We start from the raw sequence: 24,281 nt of genomic DNA, 5'->3' as shown, positions 1-24,281 counted from the left end.
CATTTAGCCATTATCAAAGTGGATTTTTTGCTATGTTTAAGTTTTTAATTTTAAGAAGCAATGGATATTTATGAAATTACAAATAGTACATTAAAGTGGCTTTAAAGTTCTTGATTAACTAAATGATTAAGGTTACATGAGATTTGGAATTGGGTAATTAGACTTTAAATCTCATCTTTGCCTTTTACTAGGTCTAGATTGTGGTCACCTTCCTTGACCTGTTTTGTCAACTAAAGTAAATTACGATTATTGCCTAAGTCATATTTGGTATTTTTCAAATGATCTTACTTTTTTAGTGTGACAGATTGAATGTTTTCAAGGATTGTACATTTATATATACATGTATATATAGGTTGTGCCTTTTTTCACTTGCTGAAGACAATTACAGATTTTAGTTGAACACAGTTACGGGTAGGTTGAGAAAATGATTCTTTATGAGGATATAGTGTATTTTGAACTCTAACATGATGGATTCATATTATGGAAAAATTGCTTTCATCTGTGCTGTGTCTGGCTTCTTTTTAATGTAGTCTTGCCCAGATTAAATCTAGTAGGACTTGTAAGAATCTATTCTCTTTTACCTATAAAATATATAAATTTTGTTTGTAAAACTGTTTGTCTGGGAAACCACAATGCTGCCTAATCTGAAGTAGTCTGGTATATGCAAAATAATTTTAATTCCAGGTTTTCTGATTGTTTTTAGATGTTTGTGAAGTTTTTAGTGATTTTAAATGTCAGGAATCATGTTAGGGAGGATTGGAAGTAGTTACAAAATTTGAAGTCTTGAGAGTTGGGGCTTTTTTTATGAAAGAGATTTTGCTGATTGATGCACCAGTTAAACATCCTTGGGTTAAGTCAGCTATTTTCACATTTCACTAAAGTTAAGAATGTGTTAAGTTTCAGATTTTTAACAAACAGGGCTGTAGGCCTGTCTAGATTTCTCTTTAGTCTTTGCAGCAAATCACCATCAAAAGACTTAAGTTCTGGTATTTCATGTCTTAGCAACAAAAATTCCTGTGTTGATTATGTAAAGATCTAAAAGACTACGTTCTGGAATTTCATGCCTTAGCAGCAGAAATTCCTGTCTTGATTGTGTAAGATTATGTAAAGATCTAAAAAAGAAATGGTAAATGAAAATGAAAAAGCCAGCCTAATGTTTATTAGTCCAATTGTTTTTCTTTTTATCTTGCAGCAACGCACCTCTTGCTTTTTCTTCCAAAGTATGTTATGTTAAGTTTCGTGATCCATCAAGTGTTGGTGTGGCCCAGCATCTAACTAACACGGTTTTTATTGACAGAGCTCTGATAGTTGTTCCTTGTGCAGAAGGTTGGTATCGCATATGATTCTGTAAGTTACTTTAATCTCTGTCCTGTCCATTACTGCCACTGGCTTTCCTAGAAATTGGCAAGTGGATATGGCATGTGTGTGTAAGAATGAAATTGGGAGATGGAAAGGATTTTACCTAATAATAAAATATATTAAAATGGTTACTTTATTATGTATATTTGAGATATTATAGCTAGACATTAAAATTTTTTAAATTGCTTGCCTTCTTTGGTTTACTTTGCTTTGTTGTATTTGCAAGTTTAAAGCAAGCTTTCTGAAATTAAATTGGTAGAGGAAATTATTTAAAATGTGTAAATAAGTGATCCTTTGCCCTTGTGTATACAATATTAATGAAATTTTATAAATAAAACAGTGTACACATTTTGCTAAGTGGGGGTTAGGTGGTAATTATGTTAAAGAAAAATATTCATATTTTAAGGTTTACAGTATCTTCTTAAGGTAATTTACCTTTTTAATGAAACCATTATTTCTTATTCACTGTAATTGTTTGCTGTGCAACTGAAATTTATTTTACTGACCTCTTTTGCTGGTGGGTTGGGGGAGTGGAGGTAGGGTTGGGGGTGGTGATGGCAATTAAAGAAAAACAATGGAAAATAATTTTCCAAAGCATCCATCAAGGAAATAGTTGTTTGAAGGGGTAACAAGGCCAAAGGCCTTACAGTAATTCATTAATTTATGACAACCTGCTTTAAGAGCTAATTATTATTAATGCTTATTTTTTTTAGTAACTTAGTTTACAGAGCCACTAACATATAATAGGCTGTGCTGAATTTGAAAGTTCTAGTGTGTAATTAACTTTTATTCAGAGCACTGATTGTAGCATATGTACATGGATTTTATAATTGGTTATTATAATTTAAATGTCTTTAAAATATATTTTCACTGGTGGCTTGTGGTAACTGTTTTACAACATAAAATTTTTACCTGAAACAGTCTAATGAGTTTTCATATGTAATGTTTTAAAACCATTTTTAGAAACCAGGCTACCATTAAAGTAGTGTATAGTAAACAGTTTGCTGCCCTTTCAGGTGTTTTTGCATATTCCAGAATGCCTGTTCTGGGATGTCAAAAACAGTACAGTCAGATACAGTGATGTTATTTTTGACGTCCCAGAACAGGACCTTCTGGAGTTTTTCAGATAAATTTCAAAGTGTTTTTCCCATGCCTGGGTATTAGAGTGGGGTAGGGAGAATAAAAATGAACTGAAGTTAATTATTTGCTTAAATCTATTCTTATCTACTAATCTGTAAGCGTACAACGATCCTACAATTGGAGAACAAGGTGAGAAAAGAGCTGGTAATGGTTTAGTTTGCACACCAAGTTCATACCAATTTCATACCAAGTAACTGCATGGGAAAAAAATAAGTAGAAGGTTTATTAATAGGAATATTAATTGTATCAAAAAATTATGCCACCAGCAGCACAGATCTTGTGTGATTTTTAGCTTATTATTGAACTGGAAGGAAGAATTTTGTTAGTGTGGCTCTGCTGGAACCTTGCTGTATTCCCATAGGATTTTTCAAATATTTGAAAAGTGACCATTGTTTGTTATAAATGTTCAAGATTATGGGCATATAGAGGTTCCTTTTTTTATCTGTTTTACTTGATAGAATTAACTGCATATTTATTGTAATGACTCGAATATTTTTAGTATTAACATTTTGAGACAAAATTTCGCTATTTTTGAACATGAAAATTCATGTTTTTATTCCAGTTTAGTTGTATTTTAGAACACGAACCTATAAAATAATTGATACTGGAAAAACATTCAGATACACATTTTTCATTGAACTAGTACAACAGAGATGAATTCATAGAACCTGAAGAATGTCACAGTGAGCTACTGAAAGATCTGATTATGCACTGCAAGCAAAGTAATAATGTATTGTATTAAAGATAGGGAAGTAAATTAGAAGTAAATCAAAGGAAAGAGTTCCAGTGGAGTAAGTTCTGTAAGAGCAACTGTACTGCTGCTCCGTAAGCAGTCTTCTATTTACTTCACTGATTGTATTCTTTCCTTGATGGTATAGAAACAGCATTATGAAAGAAGTGAAAGAACCATAGCAAAAAGTTGTAAGACTTTTTTTTCAGTTTCTTTCAATTTGCTGTTTTTTTGTTTGTTTTTAATTCAGACTGTAGTATTGTGAGAAGATCCTAAGCTGTTTAAGGTTGGATGTGTAATAGTTTCACACATATTAAGCGTTAGCTATTGTTAATAAAACATGCCACTTCAAAATAAAATGTTTTACTTTCATTATACTTGTCCAGGTATGACCTCTTTTTGTTGTTGCGTGCATCTCAGATTTCTTTTTATAAATGTTAACACTTAGAAAAGATAAGGTCAAAGATAGGGTGTCAACCTAATCATCAGTCATAAGTTTATGTCCACATTTTCTGGTAGATGGATTTTGACTATTAATTTGGTTTTGTATGTTTTCTCTATGTGATATTTGTGCATTATTAGATGACTAGACTGGCCAAGGCAGACCTGTTACACTTGCCTGAGTTAGGCATTGTTTGCCATGCCACTAAACCTGCCGTCAAGTGAAACCTTCATTGGGGAAATGAGATCGGAGTCTGAACCGCAGAAGATGGACGCCCTGTCTCTGTTTTTTATTGTTTTACTTTAATTTCATTTCTTTTTCTTTATTTTGTCCCTTTTTTTTTGTTTTGTTTTGTTTTGTTAAATCTCTTTCACTTTAACTTGTGAGCTGGTTTTCCAGTTCTTTGTAAATGGTATTCCATTAAGAGTTCATAACATTGCATTGCAAATTATATTGGGAGATGATTAGTAGAACTCATCCTCAACATAAAATAAGTTTTCACAGTAAATTAGTATACAGTTTCATGAAGCTCAGTGCTAGTTTCAATTGGTGTTTATAAACTGATCGGGTACATTTTGTTCCCGAAACACTAAAACAGTGGTGAGATTCTTATTTAGGAGCATGTTTTTGATCTCAGTGTAACATTTTTGCAGTTTTCTGCCAAGTCTGCAACTCTCATAAAGACCAACTAATAACTTTGAATTTTCGTCCTTCTCCCTTAGAATTTTAGGCATACACAATCATCAAGGAAAATAAGTAAATTTCTTATAACGTTCTGAGGGTAGAGAACAAGAAGAGACTTTTCACTTTTATGATAGTTATTTATTGTAGAAAATAGCATTGATTTAAAAACAAAACACTTTTAGTTGCCTATGTGGGGAATGAATACTTGAGAAACTGTTGAATATTTACTTGCGTGTGTATTTCTTTGCTTGAATCTTTGGTTGAAAAATGTTCAGAGATAACTTGTTTCTAAGTAGATTCTGAGATTAGGATGCATGAGAGACACTCACTGTTTTCCTCTCAGTTGTCTTTGATGAGTACAGTTTGGGAAAAATGCTAAGTACTTAATTTGCTTTATGCTTTTATACATTCTGATAATATTTGGAGGATAAATTTGGTAGAATTTTCTTGGAAATTAAGCAATGGGATTTTTAGATTATCTTTAATTGTAATAAGAATAATAAATATTGTGCTTTTAGTTAGACTTAATACTTAAAATAGTTCATTATGTTGTGAGAGGCAGTGAAAGTCAGATATCCTACTGACAACTTTTTAAGCCAAAAGCGAATGACTTTAAGTAATCAACTTTTGGCCTAGGTTAAATACCCTTTTTGTTGGTATAGTCTTCCTGCACTGTTTTGTGTGTATAGTTTTGCTTATTTAATCAACAGGTAATCTTAAATTGAGACATTACTAAATTGGAATTTTTTTAGGTACATGAATTAGGGTAGTAGAGCATAGGATTTGTACCTTAGGACCTCAGTTGATTTATCAAGATGTGTTCAGGTTTTACAAATATTTAAAAAAGAAAGAATACTTATTTTCACAAGATAAAACAGGTTTGATACCAATGTAAATAGTATAGTATATATGTGAATATACAGATACATGTCTTAATGCTAGTAACTAATAAATACAAAATAAATTATTATTTGATGTCTTCAAGTAAGATCCTCCCACCTTTTAATCTTTATGCATGTTAAAATCTGTGCTTATGCAGTATTTACTGAAATAATAAAATGACTTTGTTTTTGAAATTAGTAAATTAAGGTTATATAGACTTAGAATAAATAGACATTTGCTAAAGCTAAGAAAGTGTAATTTTTCTATTCCTGTGAATAAGGTATAACCACTATTTAAAGCAAATTTTAAAATTCACCTTGAATTCCATCCACATTTAGAAGTGCATTCAATAAGTTTTTTTAGAGATTTATCCCTGCACATCTGGTTGTATTAAGTAGAATTTTACCACTGAAACCCAGCATTGTGCTTTCTTGAAAATTTACTCCATATGCTAGTTGCAATTTGATGTGACTTTGTACAGTGTTTTAAATTACTTTGAAGAATTCATAATAGAAATGTTTGGTCAAATAACACATAATTATATATGAGTAGTTCTTCTGAAATTGCTATGTATAGTCAATTTTTCTTAGAAGTTTTCTTTTTCAAAGAGTTAAGAGAAAGCAGAAAAAAATGTGTGAAAGTCATAGTCTTTATCAAAACTGATTGATTAGAATTCAGTAATTAAATGTGGCAAATTGATGGACTTAATTCAGAGTAAATTTTCATTTTTTTACTTGTAGGGATTTCTTCTTAGTGTCTAGGATTATTTTAATGTTACTGTTATTATTATTAGGCACTTAAGCTGCTTAAGGAAGACATTTAGGCATTAACCACCCCTCTTCAGATAAGTATACATAAATTGGTTGTAAAAGTCAGTAGTTTAAGAAGTTTCCTGAGACTCAGGAAAGTTTTTTTAGTTATTTTCAAAAATGATAGTTTCCCAAGACATACATATTCTTTGGAACTGGATTCTTTTGGTCATCTCTGACATTGTTGGTGAGATGCCTTGTTAACTGAATGGGTGTAGGCTTCCTTTTCAATTGAAGCTGGTTACATGCAGTAGCTTTTGTTTTTTTCTGTCTACTTGAAATTAAATGGAATCTATTGGAAGATTATCAAAATTGTTTGCATCCCAAGTAGGTAGTTTAAATTAACAGGATAGGGACACTCGGGAATAAATTTCAATTCGCACATATTTGTTTTTTTCTTTTTCTTTTTTTTGACTAATTTGGTTATTTGCCATTTCTGGGGATTAAACTTTAAAAAATGTTCTTCTTTTCTGTATCTGATGTTCTGTGTGCTATTAGTGATGCAGCCAACACGAACGGTTGTCATGTGTAACACAACTTTCGATCACCGCGAAAACACCGTCCTGGAAAAGCGTCCATGCTTGATATCGTTTGGTTCATGAACATTAAGTTTCCAGTACAGGTGACCCATAGCTCAAAGTGTTAAATAATTGTCTACATTATTCAGTTTTTAAAATAATATTCCATTAATGAGATTGTTAGTCTTTGAAATTTTGCTCACTTTTATTTTTCCTAGTAGAGCAGGGTAAAAGGAAAGACTTAAGTTCTTATTTATTTCTTTATATGGATCTGATAGATTCATTTATTATTATTATTTTTTAAGTGCAAGGGTAATTGTAAAATCATAGTGTAAAGTTGTGTGGTGTTTCTGCTTTCTGTAATGTTTGGAACTTGCCTCTGCAGGTAAAATCCCAGAGGAAGCTAAAGCCCTCTCTTTATTGGCTCCTGCTCCAACCATGACAAGTCTGATGCCCGGTGCAGGCTTGCTTCCCATACCGACTCCAAATCCCTTAACTACAGTGAGTATGAGATGAGACACCCTCTTCTAAAAGGGGTAAACATTTAACTGTGTAATCGGCTAAGTAAAGAGCTTAGAAAATTCTTTTTTTTTTTTGTAAAGAGTTTAGAAAACTATTTCTATTTTATTTTTATTAATTTATTTTTTGGTTGCGTCACCCAGCATGTGGCGTCTTAGTTCCCCAACCAGGGGCTGAACCTGCACTCCCTGCATTGGGAGCACAGAGTCTTAGCCACTGGACCACCAGGCAAGTCACTGTTTCTTTTTTATTTTTATTTATTTATGTATTTATTTATTTTTAAATTTTTTTAAATTTCTTTTTTAAATACAGTTTTTTTAATGGAGAGGATTTGATTGAAATGTCTGCCTAATTTTTTCCTCGTCACTGACCTGAAATGCCTTTTGGAATTGTTTATGAAGTAATTGGGGATTCATTTAAATTTGAGAACTGAAGTTTATTCTTCATTAGTAAATCAGTTACTGAAACCCAGCATTGTAGATAGCATGAGGAATTGGAGAGTCTAGGTACCTGTATTTCCCAGTTCAGGAGGACTAAATTCATTTGAAAAATATGAAATAATTTACTACCTTGATAATGGAAAAAAAACATCTCAGAGAAGCTTTTGTCTGATACTGAGAAAATGTAACATGGTAAAAATAGTTTCTCGTTAACTAAGTGTAATTTAATGCTTCCTCTGTGATTTCCAAGTGGTGTTAAAAAAAAGACGTGCTGTTACTGAGTTCTTGGTATATATAAAAGATTCTGGCCATTTTAAAAGAGGAGTCATTTTTCTGCAAAAATAAACCCAAGACAAAATGCAAAACTCACTTTAATTGAAAGTTGTGTTTAGCTTTGTGGTACTGGGTTATTAAGGAGTGAATCAGTAAACTTTATGATTATAGTTACTTAATTTATCCAAGTTTTAGAAGTGATTTTTGAAACTTGGAAGTGCAAGATTTTAGGATTTTTACATGCCATTGTTCTACTGGAGACCTGTGTTATGATCCATGGAGGGAAAGTGCCTTTTACTTTAACATCTGATCATTTGAATTGGACTTTTTAGAAATTTGAGTTTGGGTATGTTTTGGCATTTTTAAGATTAATTCCTGAATTACTGTCTTTTTTCCCCCCCTCCTCAGAAAATACTGTCTTGCTATTTTGAATATTTTTAGGTTTATTTATTAACAGTATAATGTCTTTATTATTTAATTTGTTGCTTTGATGAGAAATGATTCCTTTTAATTCAGCTGTAGGTATCTATCATTATATAACTTCATGAAGTTATAAAACACGGGAAAGGTGGCCCATTGTGATTTGGCTCCTGGCTACTTCTCTGACCTTTTTTCCCTACTTGTTTCCCCTCTCCTTCAGTCATACTGACCTTGTTTTTTGGATATACCAAATATATTTCTGCCTTGGAATATTTATTTATTCTCTGCCTAGAACATTTCTTTCCTAGACATTAAAAAGATTCACTCTTTGATAAGAGTGAATGAAACCTTTCATAAGGTTTCTACTTAATAGGGAGATTAAGATTAAGTTTATGTAATCTTCAGGGAGGTTGAGGTTTTATATTGGGTTTTATATTCAGAAGGCAGAAGTTTTATATTGGGAGTCCAGATCATCTTTATCCTCTCAAAGACTGAAAGGGCACTCTTTTAAGTATTGGGTTGACCAAATAGTTTGTGTGGGTTTTTTATAACATCTTACAGAAAAACCTGAACAAACTTTTTGGCTAACCCAATATTTAGGTTGTTTGGACCAGGGCCAGAATAGAGACTAATCTAAAGAAGGGTAGTTGTTACAGAGCAGCCATATCCAGTAGATCTTTCTGCTATGATGGAGATGTCTGAATCTCTACTATGTAGTATAGAAACCATTAGCAGCGTGTGGCTATTGAGCACTTGAAATTTGGTGTGACTGAGGCACTGAATTCTAATTAAAATTCAGATAGCTCTGTGTAATCGATGGTTACCATGTCAAATGGCACAAGTGTTGAAGAATGGTAAGGTGCAAAGAAGACAGAGACAAAAAAAGTTTTCTGAAGAAAAAAAGACTGAATGGTCTTTACATTTGAGAAACAAAGGGCTTGAGTTAGATGATTTGGAAAATCCTACTCCAGATCTATAATTATACGTCCCAGTGGAGAAGGAATACCTGGAAAAGTCTGTTTTAAATCCATGCAGAACTAACAAGACTCATACTTGTGATTTAGCTTAGTTTATATAATAATTCTCTTGCACAGTAGGAAAAAATTGAAGGTGGGACCCTCAATCATCTGAATGTTAGACTACCAGAGATGAGATAGGAGAAAAAGGAGTGTCATTAGAGGCAACATGTGGAGAGAGGCTAGATCATTCATGCATTTTGAACTAAAGATATTTTCTACAATGTTATGATAATTGGAAATGATGATAGCAACAAATCTAAGGTCTGTTAGCAGCAAGATACCACAGATTATGTTAATAAAAACTATGAAGGAAAAAACAGTGATGCAGTAGAGAGGAAATGTGGCTCTCCATAAGGTCAGGGAAAACTTGGAGAGGATGACTGACCTGATGGTTGAAGAGTTCAGCCAGCAGAAACTCGGGGAAGAGCTTTTTAGGGTAGATGGAATGCCAGGTAAAAAGCCCTGAGTGAGAAAAACTTGTGTGTTCAAGGTACAGAATGGTTTGGTGGCAGGGTAGGGGTTTAAGGAGGTAGGGTAGTAGTTGTTTTGAGATTAGAGGGGCAGGTAAAGGCACTGCTTATGTAAGGCTCTTTAGGCCACAGAAGGAAGTTTGAATTTTATTCTAAAGGGTTTTAAGCAGAGATAAAACTTGATTTGATGTTTTAAAAAGATCACACATGGGTTGCTACGACAAGCATAAGTGATACTGATTTCATAAACTAGTAGTTTTGCCTTTAGAAAGCATTGTTAAAATTTTAGTAGTTTTGCAACAGTATAAGAATATATAGTTGGTTAACTTAATTGACTTAAATTGCACAGGTGAAAATGAAAGTAGCGTGTTTTTGTTTCTTAAAAAGTCTTCTCATGATTCTGTAGAATGTTTCATTTTCAGATTCTCAGATCTATCTTTTTAAATTTAAATTCACACTAAAGTATGTTTCTTAATGTTTAAACTAAAAACTACTGCAAATAGGTAAGAATTGACAGGGTTTCCAGTTCAAGATGGCAGAGTAAAAGAACATTCACTCATCTCCTGCAAAAGCACCAAAATTGCAGCTAGCTGTTGGACAACCATCCACTGGAGGACGCTGGAACCCACCAAAAAAAGATACTCCACGTCCAAAGACAGGAAGCCACAATGAGATGGTAGGAGGGGCACAATGACGATAAATCCCATACCCACCAGGTGGGCAGCCCACAAACTGGAGAATAGTAATAGCAAAGAAGTTCTCCCACTGTTGTGAAGGTTCTGAGTCCCACGTCAGGCTTCCCAGCTAGGGGATCCAACAAAGGGACTAGGATTCCCCAGGGCATCTGACTTTGAAGGCCAGTGGGATTTGATTACAGGACTTCACAGGACTGGGGGAAACAGAGACTCCACTCTTAGCAGAAACAAAATCTTGTGTATGCCAAGACCCCGTGGGACGGAGCAGTGACCCCACAGGAGACTGACCAGATCTGCCTGCTAGTGTCGGAGGGTCTGCTGTGGTGGTGTGGATTGGCAGTGGCGTGCCGTGGGGATGGGGACACAGGCAGCAGCAGTCCTGGAAAGGGCCCTTTGGTGTAAGTCCTCTTGGACGTCATGATTAACCCAACCATAGAGCCCATGTTTGGCTGTGTCATCTCAGGCCGAACAACAAACAGAGAAGGAGCGCAAACACCCCCATTGGCAGGTAATTGGATTAAAATTTTACTGAGCATGACCCTGCCCACCAGAGCAAGTCCCTGTTTTTCCTGCCACCAGTCCTTCCCATCAGGAAGCTTGTACAAGCCTCTTAGTCTCATCTACCAGAGGGCAGACAGAAGAAGCAAGAACACAATACCTCAGTGGCTAGAACCAAAACCACACCATAGAAAGTTAACCAGGATGAAAAAGCAGAGGGCTTTGTCTCACATGAATGGACAGGGTAAAACTCCAGAAAAACAAGCAAATGAAGTGGAGATAGACAGCCTTCCAGAAAAAGAATTCAGAATAACGATAGTGAAGATGATCTAGGATCTTGGATAAAGAGTGGAAGAAAAGATTGAGAAGATGCAAGAAATGTTTCCCAAGAAACTAGAAGAACTAAAGTATACACCGAGAGGAACAATACACTAGAGGGAATTAATAGGATAGCTGATGCAGAAGAATGGATAAGTGACCTGAAAGACAGAATAGTGGAAACCACTGCCACAGAACAGAATATAGAAAAACGAATGAAAATAAATGAAGACAACCTAGGAGACCTCTGGGACAACATTAAATGCACCAACATTCTCATTATAGGGGTCCCAGAAGAAGAAAGAGAGAAAGGACCTGAGAAAATATTTGAAGAAATAATAGCTGAAAAGTTCCCTAAGGTGGAAAAAGAAGTAGTCAACCAAGTCCAGGAAGCAGAAAGAGTCTCAGGCAGGATAAACCCAAGGAGGAACACACTGAAACACATAGTAATCAAAATGATGAAAATTAAAAACGAAGATAAAATAGTAAAAGAAAGGAAAAATGACAAATAAGATAAAATGGAACTCCCATAAGTTATCAGCTAATTTCTCAGTAGAAACCTCTACAAGCCAGAAGGGAATGGTGTGATACATTTAAAGTGATAAAAGGGAAGAACCTATAACCAAGAATAGTTTACTTAGCAAGACTCTTGTTCAGATTTGATGGAGAAATGAAAAGCTTTCCAGACAAGCAGAAGTTAAGAGAATTCAGCACCACCAAACCAGCTTTACAACAAATACTAAAGGAAATTCTCTAGGCAGGAAACACGAGAAAGAAAAGACCTACTAGAATAAATGCAAAACAGTTAAGAAAATGCTAAAAAAAAAAAATGGTAATAGGATCACTGTTGTTCACTCGCCCAGTCCTATCTGACTTTTTGTGACCCCGTGGACTTCAGCACGCCTAGCCTTCCTGTCCCTCACCATCTCCCAGAGTTTGCCTGAGTTCATGTTCATTGCATCAGTGATGCCATCCTGCCAGCTCATCCTCGGACACCCTCTTCTTCTGCCCTTGATCTTTCCCAGCATCAGGGACTTTTCCAGTGAGTCGTCTGTGTGTGTCAGATGACCAAAATACTGTAGCTTCAGCTTCAGCATGGAGGAGGGAATGACAAGCCACCCAGTGTACTTGCCATGAGAATGTCATGAACTGTGTAAAAGGCCAAATAGGATCATACATAGTGATAATTACTTTACATGGAAATGGATTAAATGCACCAACCAAAGACAGACTTGCTGGACAGATGAGAACATGTGCACGTACACACTTCCACTCAGCACGTCACTGTACTTAATCCCCCAAGTTGTATGTAATTATTTTATATTGTTAGGTTAATCAAGCTTCCCTTACGGCTTGCAGTTGTAATTATCTTTTACTTTTTGTCTGGCTATTGATTGTGAAAACTGATCTTTTACTATTGTGACTATGTAACTATTATTCAGTTAATATCATTGTATCATGATTGGTCAACAGAAAAGAATAGAATTCTCAATTACTAAAACTATCATTTAATAGAAAAAAAAAATAGTAAGAATTCACTGTTTGTTTTTAATGTTAAGTTTAGAATGAAAATACCCAGATAGTTAAGAAATACATTAAGAAATACATTCTTGTTACATTGAAAACCACTGTGACCTTACTCTGATTAATTCAGATGTATACCTGGCTTAAATTAGGAGTCCCTAGTCTCTTCCCAGTCTTACTGAATTGATCAGTATTCTTCAAGACGAGAGGCTGGTAATGTTTCTTTGTTTGCTTGTTTTGTTTTTTAAGTGAACTTTTATTGGAGTGTTGTTTCTTTATAATGTGTTTCTACTGAACAGTAAAATGAACCAGCTATATGTATACATTATCTCCTCTTTGGATTTCTTGATAATGGTAATTTTGACACTAACAGAAAATACCTACTATGTTTATTTTTTATAGCTGGGCGTTTCCCTTAGCAGTTTGGGAGCTATACCAGCAGCAGCCCTGGACCCCAACATTGCAACCCTTGGAGAGATACCACAGCCACCACTGATGGGGAATGTGGATCCTTCTAAAATTGATGAAATTAGGAGAACAGTCTATGTTGGCAATTTGAATTCCCAGGTAACTAATAGAAGAAGAAATCGAGTGTTGGGACCTTTTATCTTTTCCCCTTTCTTAAAAATCATATCAGTTGGTAAAGTAATATTTACCAGATTTTTTTTTAAGAAGAATATACTTTATTAAAACTGTTACTTTGTTTCTTCAGACAACCACAGCTGATCAGCTACTTGAATTTTTTAAACAAGTTGGAGAAGTGAAGTTTGTTCGGATGGCAGGTGATGAGACTCAGCCAACTCGGTTTGCTTTTGTGGAATTTGCAGACCAAAATTCTGTACCAAGGGCCCTTGCTTTTAATGGAGTTATGTTTGGAGACAGGCCACTGAAGTAAGAAACACTAAACAAAGAAATTTTAATGATTCTGAAAAATTTTTAAGTGTTTTTTATGTAATTAAGTTTTTTTTTTCTTTTTAATAGTAATTGGCAATTTGTGGAAAGGAAGACTGTGTTAAGTATAAATGAAACACATGAGATATTTACCATTTTAGCTTTTAAAGTCACATTTGAAGACATGTTACTTTCTAGTTTATAAGGTCTAGTTTAATACTAGCATATTTATACCATACATATTGATTGTAGCTCTTTTTCCATAGGCTTTAACAAGTCAGGTTAGTTTTGCATTATTATGATAGACTAATGGGCAGTCTAACATATGAATTGAATTTATAGTAATATAGAAATAGAATTTTGGTAAATCCAGAATCTCAGAAATGTTTAAAAATTAAACATTTTAAGGCTTGCTTGCATTCTTGTTTGCAAAGTGAAAAATTGATAGAACCTTTTAGATACTCAAGACGAGAAATTCTATTTCATGTAGATTATTGAGGTGACAGTTTTATTTGAATTCTGTAGATAACGATCTTAACTATGCAGTTTGGTCAGGAGTCTGCTATTAGAGGATAAGAAATGATGTTCTTAGTGAATGCTTGTCTTTTCACCATGCTAAAGTGAGACACACCAAATTCATTTATGTGCCTCAGAGAAACCACTCTTAGCCATGAAGGGAGAGTTATTTATAATCTAAGAATAGAAATGACTCATTTTAATACTGGTGTTACCATTTTAATGTATTTTAATTCTAAGCTGTGTGGTAAAGCTGTTGTCCTGGTCTGTTCAGGTTGTCAAAGAAGTTAGCTAGGGTTCAGTTTTTCTTTTTATTTTTCCCCTTGCTTTTGCCTTTGTTAGCAAGAGATGATGGCAGATGGAAATGAGATGAATCATGGTTTTGAGGTTGGTTTTGGTTATTCTATATTTAGCTATATTATTCTTCATGTGCTTTTGAGATGTCCTCAGATTTGTAAATATGTGTACCTTATAAGCAGTTAATTGTTTCAGGTTTTGTAAAATATGGTGTGTATTTGTGATATGCTAATATTTTTAATTTAGAATAAATCACTCCAACAATGCAATAGTAAAACCCCCTGAGATGACACCTCAGGCTGCAGCTAAGGAGTTAGAAGAAGTAATGAAGCGAGTACGAGAGGCTCAGTCCTTTATCTCAGCAGCTATCGAACCAGGTAAGGCCACAGCGTTGTTACATAGGTCATAGTTGATGATCATAGACTCTTAGAACTGAAAGGAATTTTAGAAATTATCTGTTCAGTCCCTTCATTTTACAATAAGAAGACTGAAACTCAAAGTGTAAGTGACTTAACTAGCACCAAAGGTTGAAGAACTATTTAGCACAAATGTCTTTTTCCATGATACTGAATTGAGGTACATTAGCTTGAGTTAAATCAGTTCTTTATATTTTAATAGCAAAATCAGTGTACAGAACTGATTTGCTTAAAGCAAAGTATAAATGTTATTTGTGAGACTAAAGACAAGAATAAATATATTTTAAATGTTACGATTAAGCAGATTTCATTTTTCCTTCAAAGTTTTAATTTTAAAAATAGACAACAGAGACCACAATTTAGGAAAAATAGAGACTATTTTAGCAAGGTAAAGGAACATCTCTTCAATCTTTTGTGTTGCTAACTATAAAAATCCAACCTAAAAATGTCTAGATGGTTTACATTTGAGCAAATTTTCAAATTAGCACTCAGAACTTAAACTTCAATTCTAGGAAAATAAATGGAAAAAGGATTTAAAATCACTGTCATAGGAATTACAGACATGTTATAATCGTACATTATGGCAGCAACAAAATACTACGAACAGCTGTTTATAATCATCTGGTTTATATGTACTGCTGCAGGGTGGCTGCACTCAACGAGTTTATGCAATGACTTTCTTGGATGTTTCTGAAGGATAATTGCACAGGAGGAGGATGTACAGAGAGTAGGCCCCTTGCACTATATGTGGTACATTCCACTTGTGCCTGATTATTAACTGGGATCTTTAATTGTTCTGAGCTTACACTGCAAAGTGGTTTTTTCCTCCCAGAGTCTGGAAAGAGCAATGAAAGAAAAGGCGGTCGATCTCGTTCCCACACTCGTTCAAAATCCAGGTCTAGCTCAAAATCCCGTTCTCGAAGGAAAAGGTCGCAGTCAAAACACAGGTGAGAATTTCTGCTGTCATATTTTTAATGTTTGTTTGTTTTTGTATTTACCATGGTTAAGATTTTCTTGAGTTTTTGTCCAAGTTTCAGAGTTTAGAAATTTCACTGGTATTCATCAGAAATAATGGTTACTATTAGATGTTGCTTTAATTATAGCAGTATACTTAAGAATGAAGTTTTATCTAGTAAATACATACTTTCAACTAATTTTTAGTTTTAGAAGTTGATTTTTTATCTTAAGGTGTTCTGTTCTTGACTTTTCTAAGAATTAACTAGTGTAAAGAATTGGCAGAAATTTTTCTTTCTTCAGGTTGGGAAAAGGGAACATATGGTGCTGAAAGTGCTGGTAAAGTTGCATTTTTGTTCCCCAAAAGGTCTGGGAAGTATTACCCCAGATCTAGATTTCAAGTAGTTGCCTTTCTCTAGTACTCTGCATCAAATGAAGTCCTTTAAGCCTTTGTACTCTTGGTGATAGAGCTGCCTCCACCCACTTTGGGACCTGAAACATAGGAGTAACTTGCAGTTCTAATGGCACCTATTGTATTGTGCTTCAACTTTGTTTCTATTCTTTTTTTGTTTTGTTTTTTTAATTTAATTTAATTTTATTTTATTTTTAAACTTTACATAATTGTATTAATTTTGCCAAATATCAAAATGAATCCGCCACAGGTATACATGTGCTCCCCATCCTGAACCCTCCTCCCTCCTCCCTCCCCATACCATCCCTCTGGGTCGTCCCAGTGCACAAGGCCCAAGCATCCAGTATCGTGCATCGAACCTGGACTGGCATCTCGTTTCATACATGATATTTTACATGTTTCAATGCCATTCTCCCAAATCTTCCCACCCTCTCCCTCTGCAACAGAGTCCATAAGACTGTTCTATACATCAGTGTCTCTTTTGCTGTCTCGTACACAGGGTTATTGTTACCATCTTTCTAAATTCCATGTATATGTGTTAGTATACTGTATTGGTGTTTTTCCTTCTGGCTTACTTCACTCTGTATAATAGGTTCCAGTTTCATCCACCTCATTAGAACTGTTTTCTATTCTGTTTATCTTATTTTTGAGCATGGCTCTCTCATTTTAATGTTCTTTTAAAAATATGTTGTGTGTGGTGCAAAGGGGATCTCAAAATATAAACTTGATTGAAAGTAACCTAAGAATCAGGTCGAACATGGTAAGTTTTATTGTCTTCTTTAAGATAAGGAGGGAGCTGTTACTGAAATGTGAAAATGGATACAGTGGATCCTAATTGTATGTATATGTACATACATATTCATACTCTCTGAAGAGAAGACATAGAAAAGAGTGTGTGTGCATGTTTGTTGGGAGTATTAGAGAAGGAGGATTTCAGGGGAGGGCAAAAAGGACCAGTATGTTCTTTGTTGAACTTCATCAGCAAGCTCAGTTTAGTCTTAATTTCCTGTGCTAATCAAGGAGTTGAGGCAATGGGATAGGAAAATATGATATTCTTTTTTAAAATTTATTTCTTATTGAAGTGTAGTTGGATTACAGTGTTGTGTTGATTACTTCTGGACAGCTGAAGTGACTCAGTTATACGTATATGTACATTCTTTTTCATGTGGTTTGTCACAGGATGTTGAATATAGTTTCCTATGCTCTACGGTAGGACCTTGTTTATCCACTCTAGACATACCAGTTTGCATCTGCTAATCCCAAACTACCACTCCTGCCCTCTCCCACCCCCTTTCCCTTGGCAACCACCATACTGTTCTCTGTGTCCCTGATTTTATTTCTGTTTTTCATAGATAGGTTCGTTTTTATCATATTTTAGATTCCACGTGTAAGTGTTATTGTATGGTATTTGTTTTTCTCTTTCTGATTTACCTCACACAGAATGGTGATCTCTAATTGCAGATATTCTTAATTAGACTAGTAAACTATACTTTTAGCTGTACTGGTGTATACTTCCCTATTATTATTAGATTGCAAAACTCCTTTTAGAATATGGTTTTACTCTTTATCCAAGGCTGTACAGTAAGGCAAATTCATGTCTAAGAGAAGGAAATTGTTTCATGTATGAAGAAGGCAGTGTAGCAGAAACTCAGTGGTACTAGGTTATGGATATTTCTATAGGTCAACAGAGTGGTAAAAGTAAAGGAGATCAAGAAAGTATAGGAGTGAGTGAAAGAGTAATAACTTTCTGAGGAAGAAAAAGACCAGTGACTTGACTCTTAAATTGTGTTAATAGAGCCATACTGTTAATAGAGCCATATTCCATATCTGTTAATGGTATTCTGTAGCTGGAAAAAAGCAGAACTTAATGATTAATATCATTATTTTCTTGATAATTTCTGTGAAGTTTTCTCTGTTGGGACATATAATTTATCTATTTTAAGGTTTTTACTCTTATCATTTTAAGTGTATTTGGATATTTTCCCCTTCCAAGGGTTAGAAATTTGTTAATTATTTTTATTCATGGGAGTTTCATGGAGGTCTGTCTAATGATATAGAGTGAGAAATTCATTGTTCTTGGCTGGCTCACATGCAGACATGCCTCATTTTGTTATACTCGGCTTTATTATGCTTTCACAGATATTGTTGTTTTTAACAAATTGAAAGTTTGTGGCAGTCCTGCATTGTCAGATGATGATCAGCATTTTTAGCAATTAAATGTTGTTGGCCAAAAAGTTCATTCAGGTTTTCTGTAAGATGTTAGGGAAGGACCTGAATGAACTTTCTGGCCAACACATTTTAAATTAAGGTATGTACTTTTTTTTTGGTAACACAGTGCTGCTGCACACTTAATACACTACACTGTAGAGTAAATATAACTTGCATATGCACTGGGAAGCCAAAAAGTTCCTTGGACTTGCTTTATTGTGATGTTCCTTTTGTTGCTGTGGTCTGGAATCTGACCCACAGTATTTCTTGAGGTACGCCTGTATGTCTTTTTTATCAGCATATACTGTTCTTATACAAGAAGCCTTTACTAAAATCTTAAAGAAATGCAAAAGAGGATGAATTTTGTTGAAAAAAAGGTTCCTCAACCAAAAACATTGGACTTAAGGAACTCCCTCCCCCTCTCCACTGTAGGAAATGCCATACATTTCGTGGTTCCTCTCTCCTTCTAGTGGGATTGGGCACCTTCAGCTCTTTCTCTGGCCCACTAGACCTAGCCAAGAGTGGAGGTTGCAGGATCCCCTTTCTCGAAGGCCCATCTTTTTCTACCTTGGAGAAGGCAATGGCACTCCACTCCAGTACTCTCGCCTGGTAAATCCCATGGATGGAGGAGCCTGGTAGACTGCAGTCCATGGGGTCGCTAGGAGTCGGACACGACTGAGTGACTTCACGTTCACTTTTCACTCTCATGTAATGGAGAAGGAAATGGCAACCCACTCCAGTGTTCTTGCCTGGAGAATCCCAGGGACAGGGGAGCCTGGTGGGCTGCCGTCTATGGAGTCGCACAGAGTCGGACACGACTGAAGCGACTTAGCAGCAGCAGCAGTGTTGTAATACTTCTAGGACCTTCCCCTGATCTTTTCCCTATTCCTCCCTTCTCTCTGTAGGAGGGAGTAAGGAGTTATTTGTTATTGTCTTGGCTAGGACTGGGAAGATGTGTTTCCACTCTGTCCAAATTTTTATTGTTTTTTTTTTCATAGGGTCAGGGTTAGAAAAGGTGGGTAGTACTCTATTGTAAAGTTATAACTTTTACAGACCAGCATAGGAACTGTAAGACATTTTATAATATTTTAATGGGAAGCAACTGACTTACAAATGAACTTTGATGCAACATCATGGTAAGTTGTCCTTTATTTACAATTTAACCTGTAAGTGCAATTTTGTACATTTATGCTAAAATGAGAACTGCTAATGATGGCTCACATCTTTATCTTTGATTGGAGTAGTCTTGCTCTTGACTTACAGCTTTTAGCTTTCCTAATCAGAATACTTAAAGGCAACTAGTGGGTGACATAGACATGAAATCTTTATTGTCAAAATTAAAATACAGTAATTACTCTTGAGCAGTGAGTTTCAAACTCTGAGTACCCACAGTGTAAAGTGGGAAGCCAAGCGGTCATTGCTTTTTTGTGTTTTGCTTTGCTTTTGTTTCTTTTTTTGTTTGTTTTTTTTGGTGAGTGCTTTTTTATTTTTAACTTTTATTTGTTAGGGCTATGGTTAATTTTTATTAAGAGTTTCTTAATTAAGACTGGAAAGCGCTATTTGAGGAAAACAAAATTATTATTATTTTTTTTAGCAAAGTTAACAGGACTATTAAGTACATAGAGGCAAAGGCCCTTTAAAACATTACCCTTATGTGGATGGCTGTAAATGGACTTAAAAACGTTGTAAGTTTGGCAGTTTTTCTCTAGTAGCTACTACTTGACCCTAGTGTCTCATAGGTTATTGGTGATAAAGATTTCAACTCACTAATAGTTATTTTCTTAGATTAAAATGTGGTATGAAGATAAATGAGATGGTTAGATAGGATCACTGACTCAACTAACATGAATTTGAGCAAACTTCAGGAGACAGTGAAGGACAGGGAAGCCTGGCGTGCTTTCCTGTGTCACGAGGAGTTGGACACAACTTAGGGACCGAATAGCGTAAAGATAAAAGTTTAATTTTTAAAGCCATGTAATAGATGAATGATCTAGTTGAAAATTAACTGTTGGAAAACAAATTTTAGCTAACTGAAAAATGTGTTTTATGAACAAGATTTTATTTTTAATTGAGGATTGTTTGTAGATTTTTTTGGTTTCATAGCATTCTACAAGCATTTAACTATATGTATTTCTTCTGTAAACTTGTTTTAACTTAATTCATGAAAATATTACTATCAAGATGAGTCTTAATTATGTAAGGCATCCTTATAGAAGTTCATTTTACCTTCTTGGAATAATTTTTCATTAATGTTAATTGTTGATGATGATGTAGATATTGAGAGTAGGAGTTTTAACCATTTATTCTGCACCAGGAACGGTTAGTTTTCCATACATCATCTGTTCTAACCATCATGGCAGTCATAAGAGGTGTAGGTATGATTTTTACTCCAGTTTTTAGATGAAGAAACTCAGGCTTAGAGAGGTTAAGTGATTAACCAGAGTTCTCTCAGCTGTTGTGTGGCAGAACTGAGTGTCAGAGCCAGATTGTCTGTCTCCAAAACCAGTGAGTCTCATCACTTGTTGTATGCATTCAGTTTTGTCATATTTTAATGAATAGTTCCTAGCATACCTCAATATGAAAAATGTCACTTATATATGCTATTTAGTTGGGAGAAGAGCCTAGAGAATTTTAGAATTGGAAGAACAGTTATTTTTCCTCCAAGAATTCTAGTAATAATGGTTTCTTTTAATACTTCTGTATATGTAATTATAAAATCAGGGCCTTTGCAAATTGAGTATTTGATTATATTTAGCGTTCACTCATGAGTAAGGTGTTTGGTCCCCTGTCACACTAGCACCATCATTAGTACTGTGCTTTCTTACACATTCTTCTTAGTATGTGTTATGACAAACAACACACAGCTGTTTATAGAAACCATTGAACCATATAACCACCACTCCCTGTCAAGATAAGGTGTAACCACAAGCAGTCATATTACATGCAAGTCAGGAGTTAAAGACAATTTATGATATGGAAATACGGACCAAGAGAAATCATCTGTACTAATTGAAGCATGTAGTACTTAGCAAAGGAAAGTCACACCTGAAACCATCAGCTTGTCTGACGTAGGAAATAGCTTAACTTCTTTCTCTATTTCTGTCTTTGTATTCTGGGCAATAAACTGGTAAAGTTTCCAATAAATTATGTCAGATAAGCTATCTGAAGTGTTATGTAAAGAGAGTTTAAAAATACTGATAAATACTGTCAAGTTTGGTTTTAAAATTCTCCCATTTGAAATTGAAATTCTGAGACTAAGTTTTGATACTCTAACAATTTGTCTTTCTTTAGGAGTAGATCCCACAATAGATCACGTTCAAGACAAAAAGATAGACGTAGATCTAAGAGTCCTCATAAAAAACGCTCTAAATCAAGGGAGAGGCGAAAGTCAAGGAGTCGCTCACGTTCACGGTGAGTTTTTTGAATTTAAGGGTAGTTTTCTCATGACCTTATTTGTTAAAAATCTGTTGTAGTTTAAAATTTGAATGAAAGAAATTGAACTTTTTTTTGATCGTTTAAGTAATAATTTAACGTCAATTGTCATTGATTTGAATCTGATGGTTAGTATGACTTATGAGATTTCCAGACTACTTAATTCAGCCTGGTAATTGTTTCATTTAGCTTCATGTATGTAGAAAGTATGTAGATATTTGTATGTAATGTCTTTTAGCTGTTATCAGTTGTTTTGATAATTGTTGAGGAAACAATGAGGTCCTTTTTGGGGAGTAGAATTGTTTTAGTTGTGAATTTATTTATTTATTTTTATTTTTAAAGGGACAAAAGAAAAGATACCCGAGAAAAAATCAAGGAAAAGGAAAGAGTGAAAGAAAAAGATAGAGAAAAGGAAAGGGAAAAAGAAAGAGACAGGGAAAAGGAACGTGAAAAAGAAAAGGAACGGGGTAAAAACAAAGATAAAGACCGAGATAAAGAACGGGAAAAGGACCGAGATAAAGACAAGGACAAAGAGAAGGACAAAGAGAGAGAGCGGGACAAAGACCATGAAAAGGAACGAGACAAAGAAAAGGAGAAGGAACAAGACAAAGAAAAGGAACGAGAAAAGGACAGATCCAAAGAGATAGATGAGAAAAGAAAGAAGGATAAAAAGTCCAGAACACCACCCAGAAGTTACAATGCATCAAGAAGATCTCGTAGTTCCAGCAGGTTTGATAATGCTTCACCTTTCTACCAAGAGGCTCATTGATGACAGTTTTCAGTGAGAGGGAAAATATTGTTATACATGGAATCAGTAAAATAATGGTAGAACATTTCTCTAGCAGAGGGATTGCTACAGTATTGAATCAGTGAGGAGGAAGAGATAATATTGGGCACAGTTTTTGGAAAAGTTAGCTGTCCTTTGTAATCCACTGCTGTAACCTGGTGGTGGTGCAGTGACTGCTGTCGCTGTTGCTTATTATTTTCTTGGAGGGTGGGATGGCAGGGGCAAGCTTTTTATTTCTGACTTGGTTTTATGTGGAAAAGTTGACTGCTTATTAGGCTTCTATATTTCTTTGGAATGAGTAGTAAATTTAATATGTAAAATTATTTTTAAGGTTGCAGTATTAGTCTTTTTTGTCATCCAAGTTCATTTTTACTGCTCTATTTTGTTGAATGTGTGATGTTTAAATTTTGGTTTTCATTTCTTTGTTAAGGATTTGCTTTTTTCTTAGAACTCTTTATTAATAGGTGCACTGCCATCAGGGCTTCCCAGGTGGCACTGATGGTAAAGAACCCACCTGCCAATGCAGACGACATAGGAGATACGGGTTTGATCCCTGGGTTGGGGACATCCCCTGGAGGAGAGCATGGCAGCCTACTCCAGTATGCTTGCCTGGATATCCCATGGACAGAGGAGCTTGGCGGGCTACAGTCCAGAGGGTTGCAAAGAGTCAGATGTGACTGAAGCAAACACACACACACACACACACACACAGTCCAGAGGGTTGCAAAGAGTCAGATGTGACTGAAGCAAACACACACACACACACACACACACACACACACACAGACTGCCACCAGGTGGCAGCAGGTTGCCATAGTAACAGCAGCAAACAAGGACCTTCCTTAATTCAGGATTATCTCAACCTGTATCCATTGCTTCAGATGATATTGTGACTATAAACAAATGGAAGTTCCTAAGTTGTGTTAAAAACTGTATCTTAAAAATACCTCAAAACATATTTTAGCAAATTTTAAAGATATTTTTGAAAGGTTTTTCATAGAGAATAATTTGAGACTGGCATGTGCATTTCCTAATGTTTTTGCTTTCTGTTTAAATAGCTTATTCTTAATGCTAGTCTTTGGTTACTTAATTGAAGATAATTTCTAGCATTTATTGAGTGCTTTACCATACGCCAGATTTTGTGTTTCAGCAGAGTTTTTCATGACTAATCTTATTTAATCGTCACAGTAAGCCTGTGAGAAGACTGTTATCATGGTTTTAAAACATGAAGAAACCAAAGCTCAGGAAATTTTCCATCTGCTCTGCACTTCAGTTAGAAGTGTAGTAGTACAGTAGCTCTTTCTCTTTTTTAGTGATTGTTTAAATGAAGACTCTCACTAGTACTTGGTACTGGCTTTTTCTAAAGTTGAAAGCAGCAGTATATGTTAAAATGGAACTTCAAATCAGTAGATCTCTGCTGTATTTCAGCACATTGAAACAACCTGAATAATTTCCCTCATTTGCTGTGGGTGTCGGTTAAGCCTTGCGGTGTCTTTACTGCAGTTGTTTTATTGGTTGTGTTTCACACATTCTTTGATGTTTATGTTTAGACAGTGCCTTTCACAACACCAAGTAGCGTCCTGATTCTTTTCAACTTCATTTGAATTTACTTTTTCTGATGACTTCAA

At 35.0% G+C, this 24,281-nt stretch overlaps 1 protein-coding gene and 2 non-coding genes across 8 annotated transcripts in view; 2 read left to right on the top strand and 1 right to left on the bottom strand.

Moving 5' to 3' along the window:
• The window catches only part of SREK1 (splicing regulatory glutamic acid and lysine rich protein 1), a 44,927-nt gene that overhangs the window by 9,417 nt on the left and 11,229 nt on the right, over positions 1–24,281 (top strand). For 4 of the 6 annotated variants that reach the window (XM_024981242.2, NM_001206137.1, XM_059878685.1 and 1 more), the window contains exons 2-9: positions 1,193–1,326; positions 6,950–7,065; positions 13,143–13,307; positions 13,453–13,631; positions 14,691–14,821; positions 15,693–15,807; positions 21,726–21,845; positions 22,209–22,595. In XM_024981242.2, the coding sequence (XP_024837010.1) occupies positions 1,193–1,326; positions 6,950–7,065; positions 13,143–13,307; positions 13,453–13,631; positions 14,691–14,821; positions 15,693–15,807; positions 21,726–21,845; positions 22,209–22,595 (1,347 nt within the window). The other 2 variants (XM_024981243.2, XM_024981245.2) reach the window with 2 other exon arrangements.
• MIR2285Z (microRNA mir-2285z) lies at positions 18,437–18,532 on the bottom strand. The gene has a single exon (NR_107833.1). It is a non-coding gene; the product is annotated as a microRNA mir-2285z (primary transcript).
• MIR2285Q (microRNA mir-2285q) lies at positions 18,442–18,524 on the top strand. Its single transcript, NR_107818.1, has one exon. It is a non-coding gene; the product is annotated as a microRNA mir-2285q (primary transcript).

The sequence above is a fragment of the Bos taurus genome, chromosome 20, assembly GCF_002263795.3.
Source record: "Bos taurus isolate L1 Dominette 01449 registration number 42190680 breed Hereford chromosome 20, ARS-UCD2.0, whole genome shotgun sequence".
Lineage (NCBI taxonomy): Eukaryota > Metazoa > Chordata > Mammalia > Artiodactyla > Bovidae > Bos > Bos taurus.
Note: the sequence above shows the minus strand (reverse complement) of the source record. Positions and strands in the feature narration are given on the sequence as shown.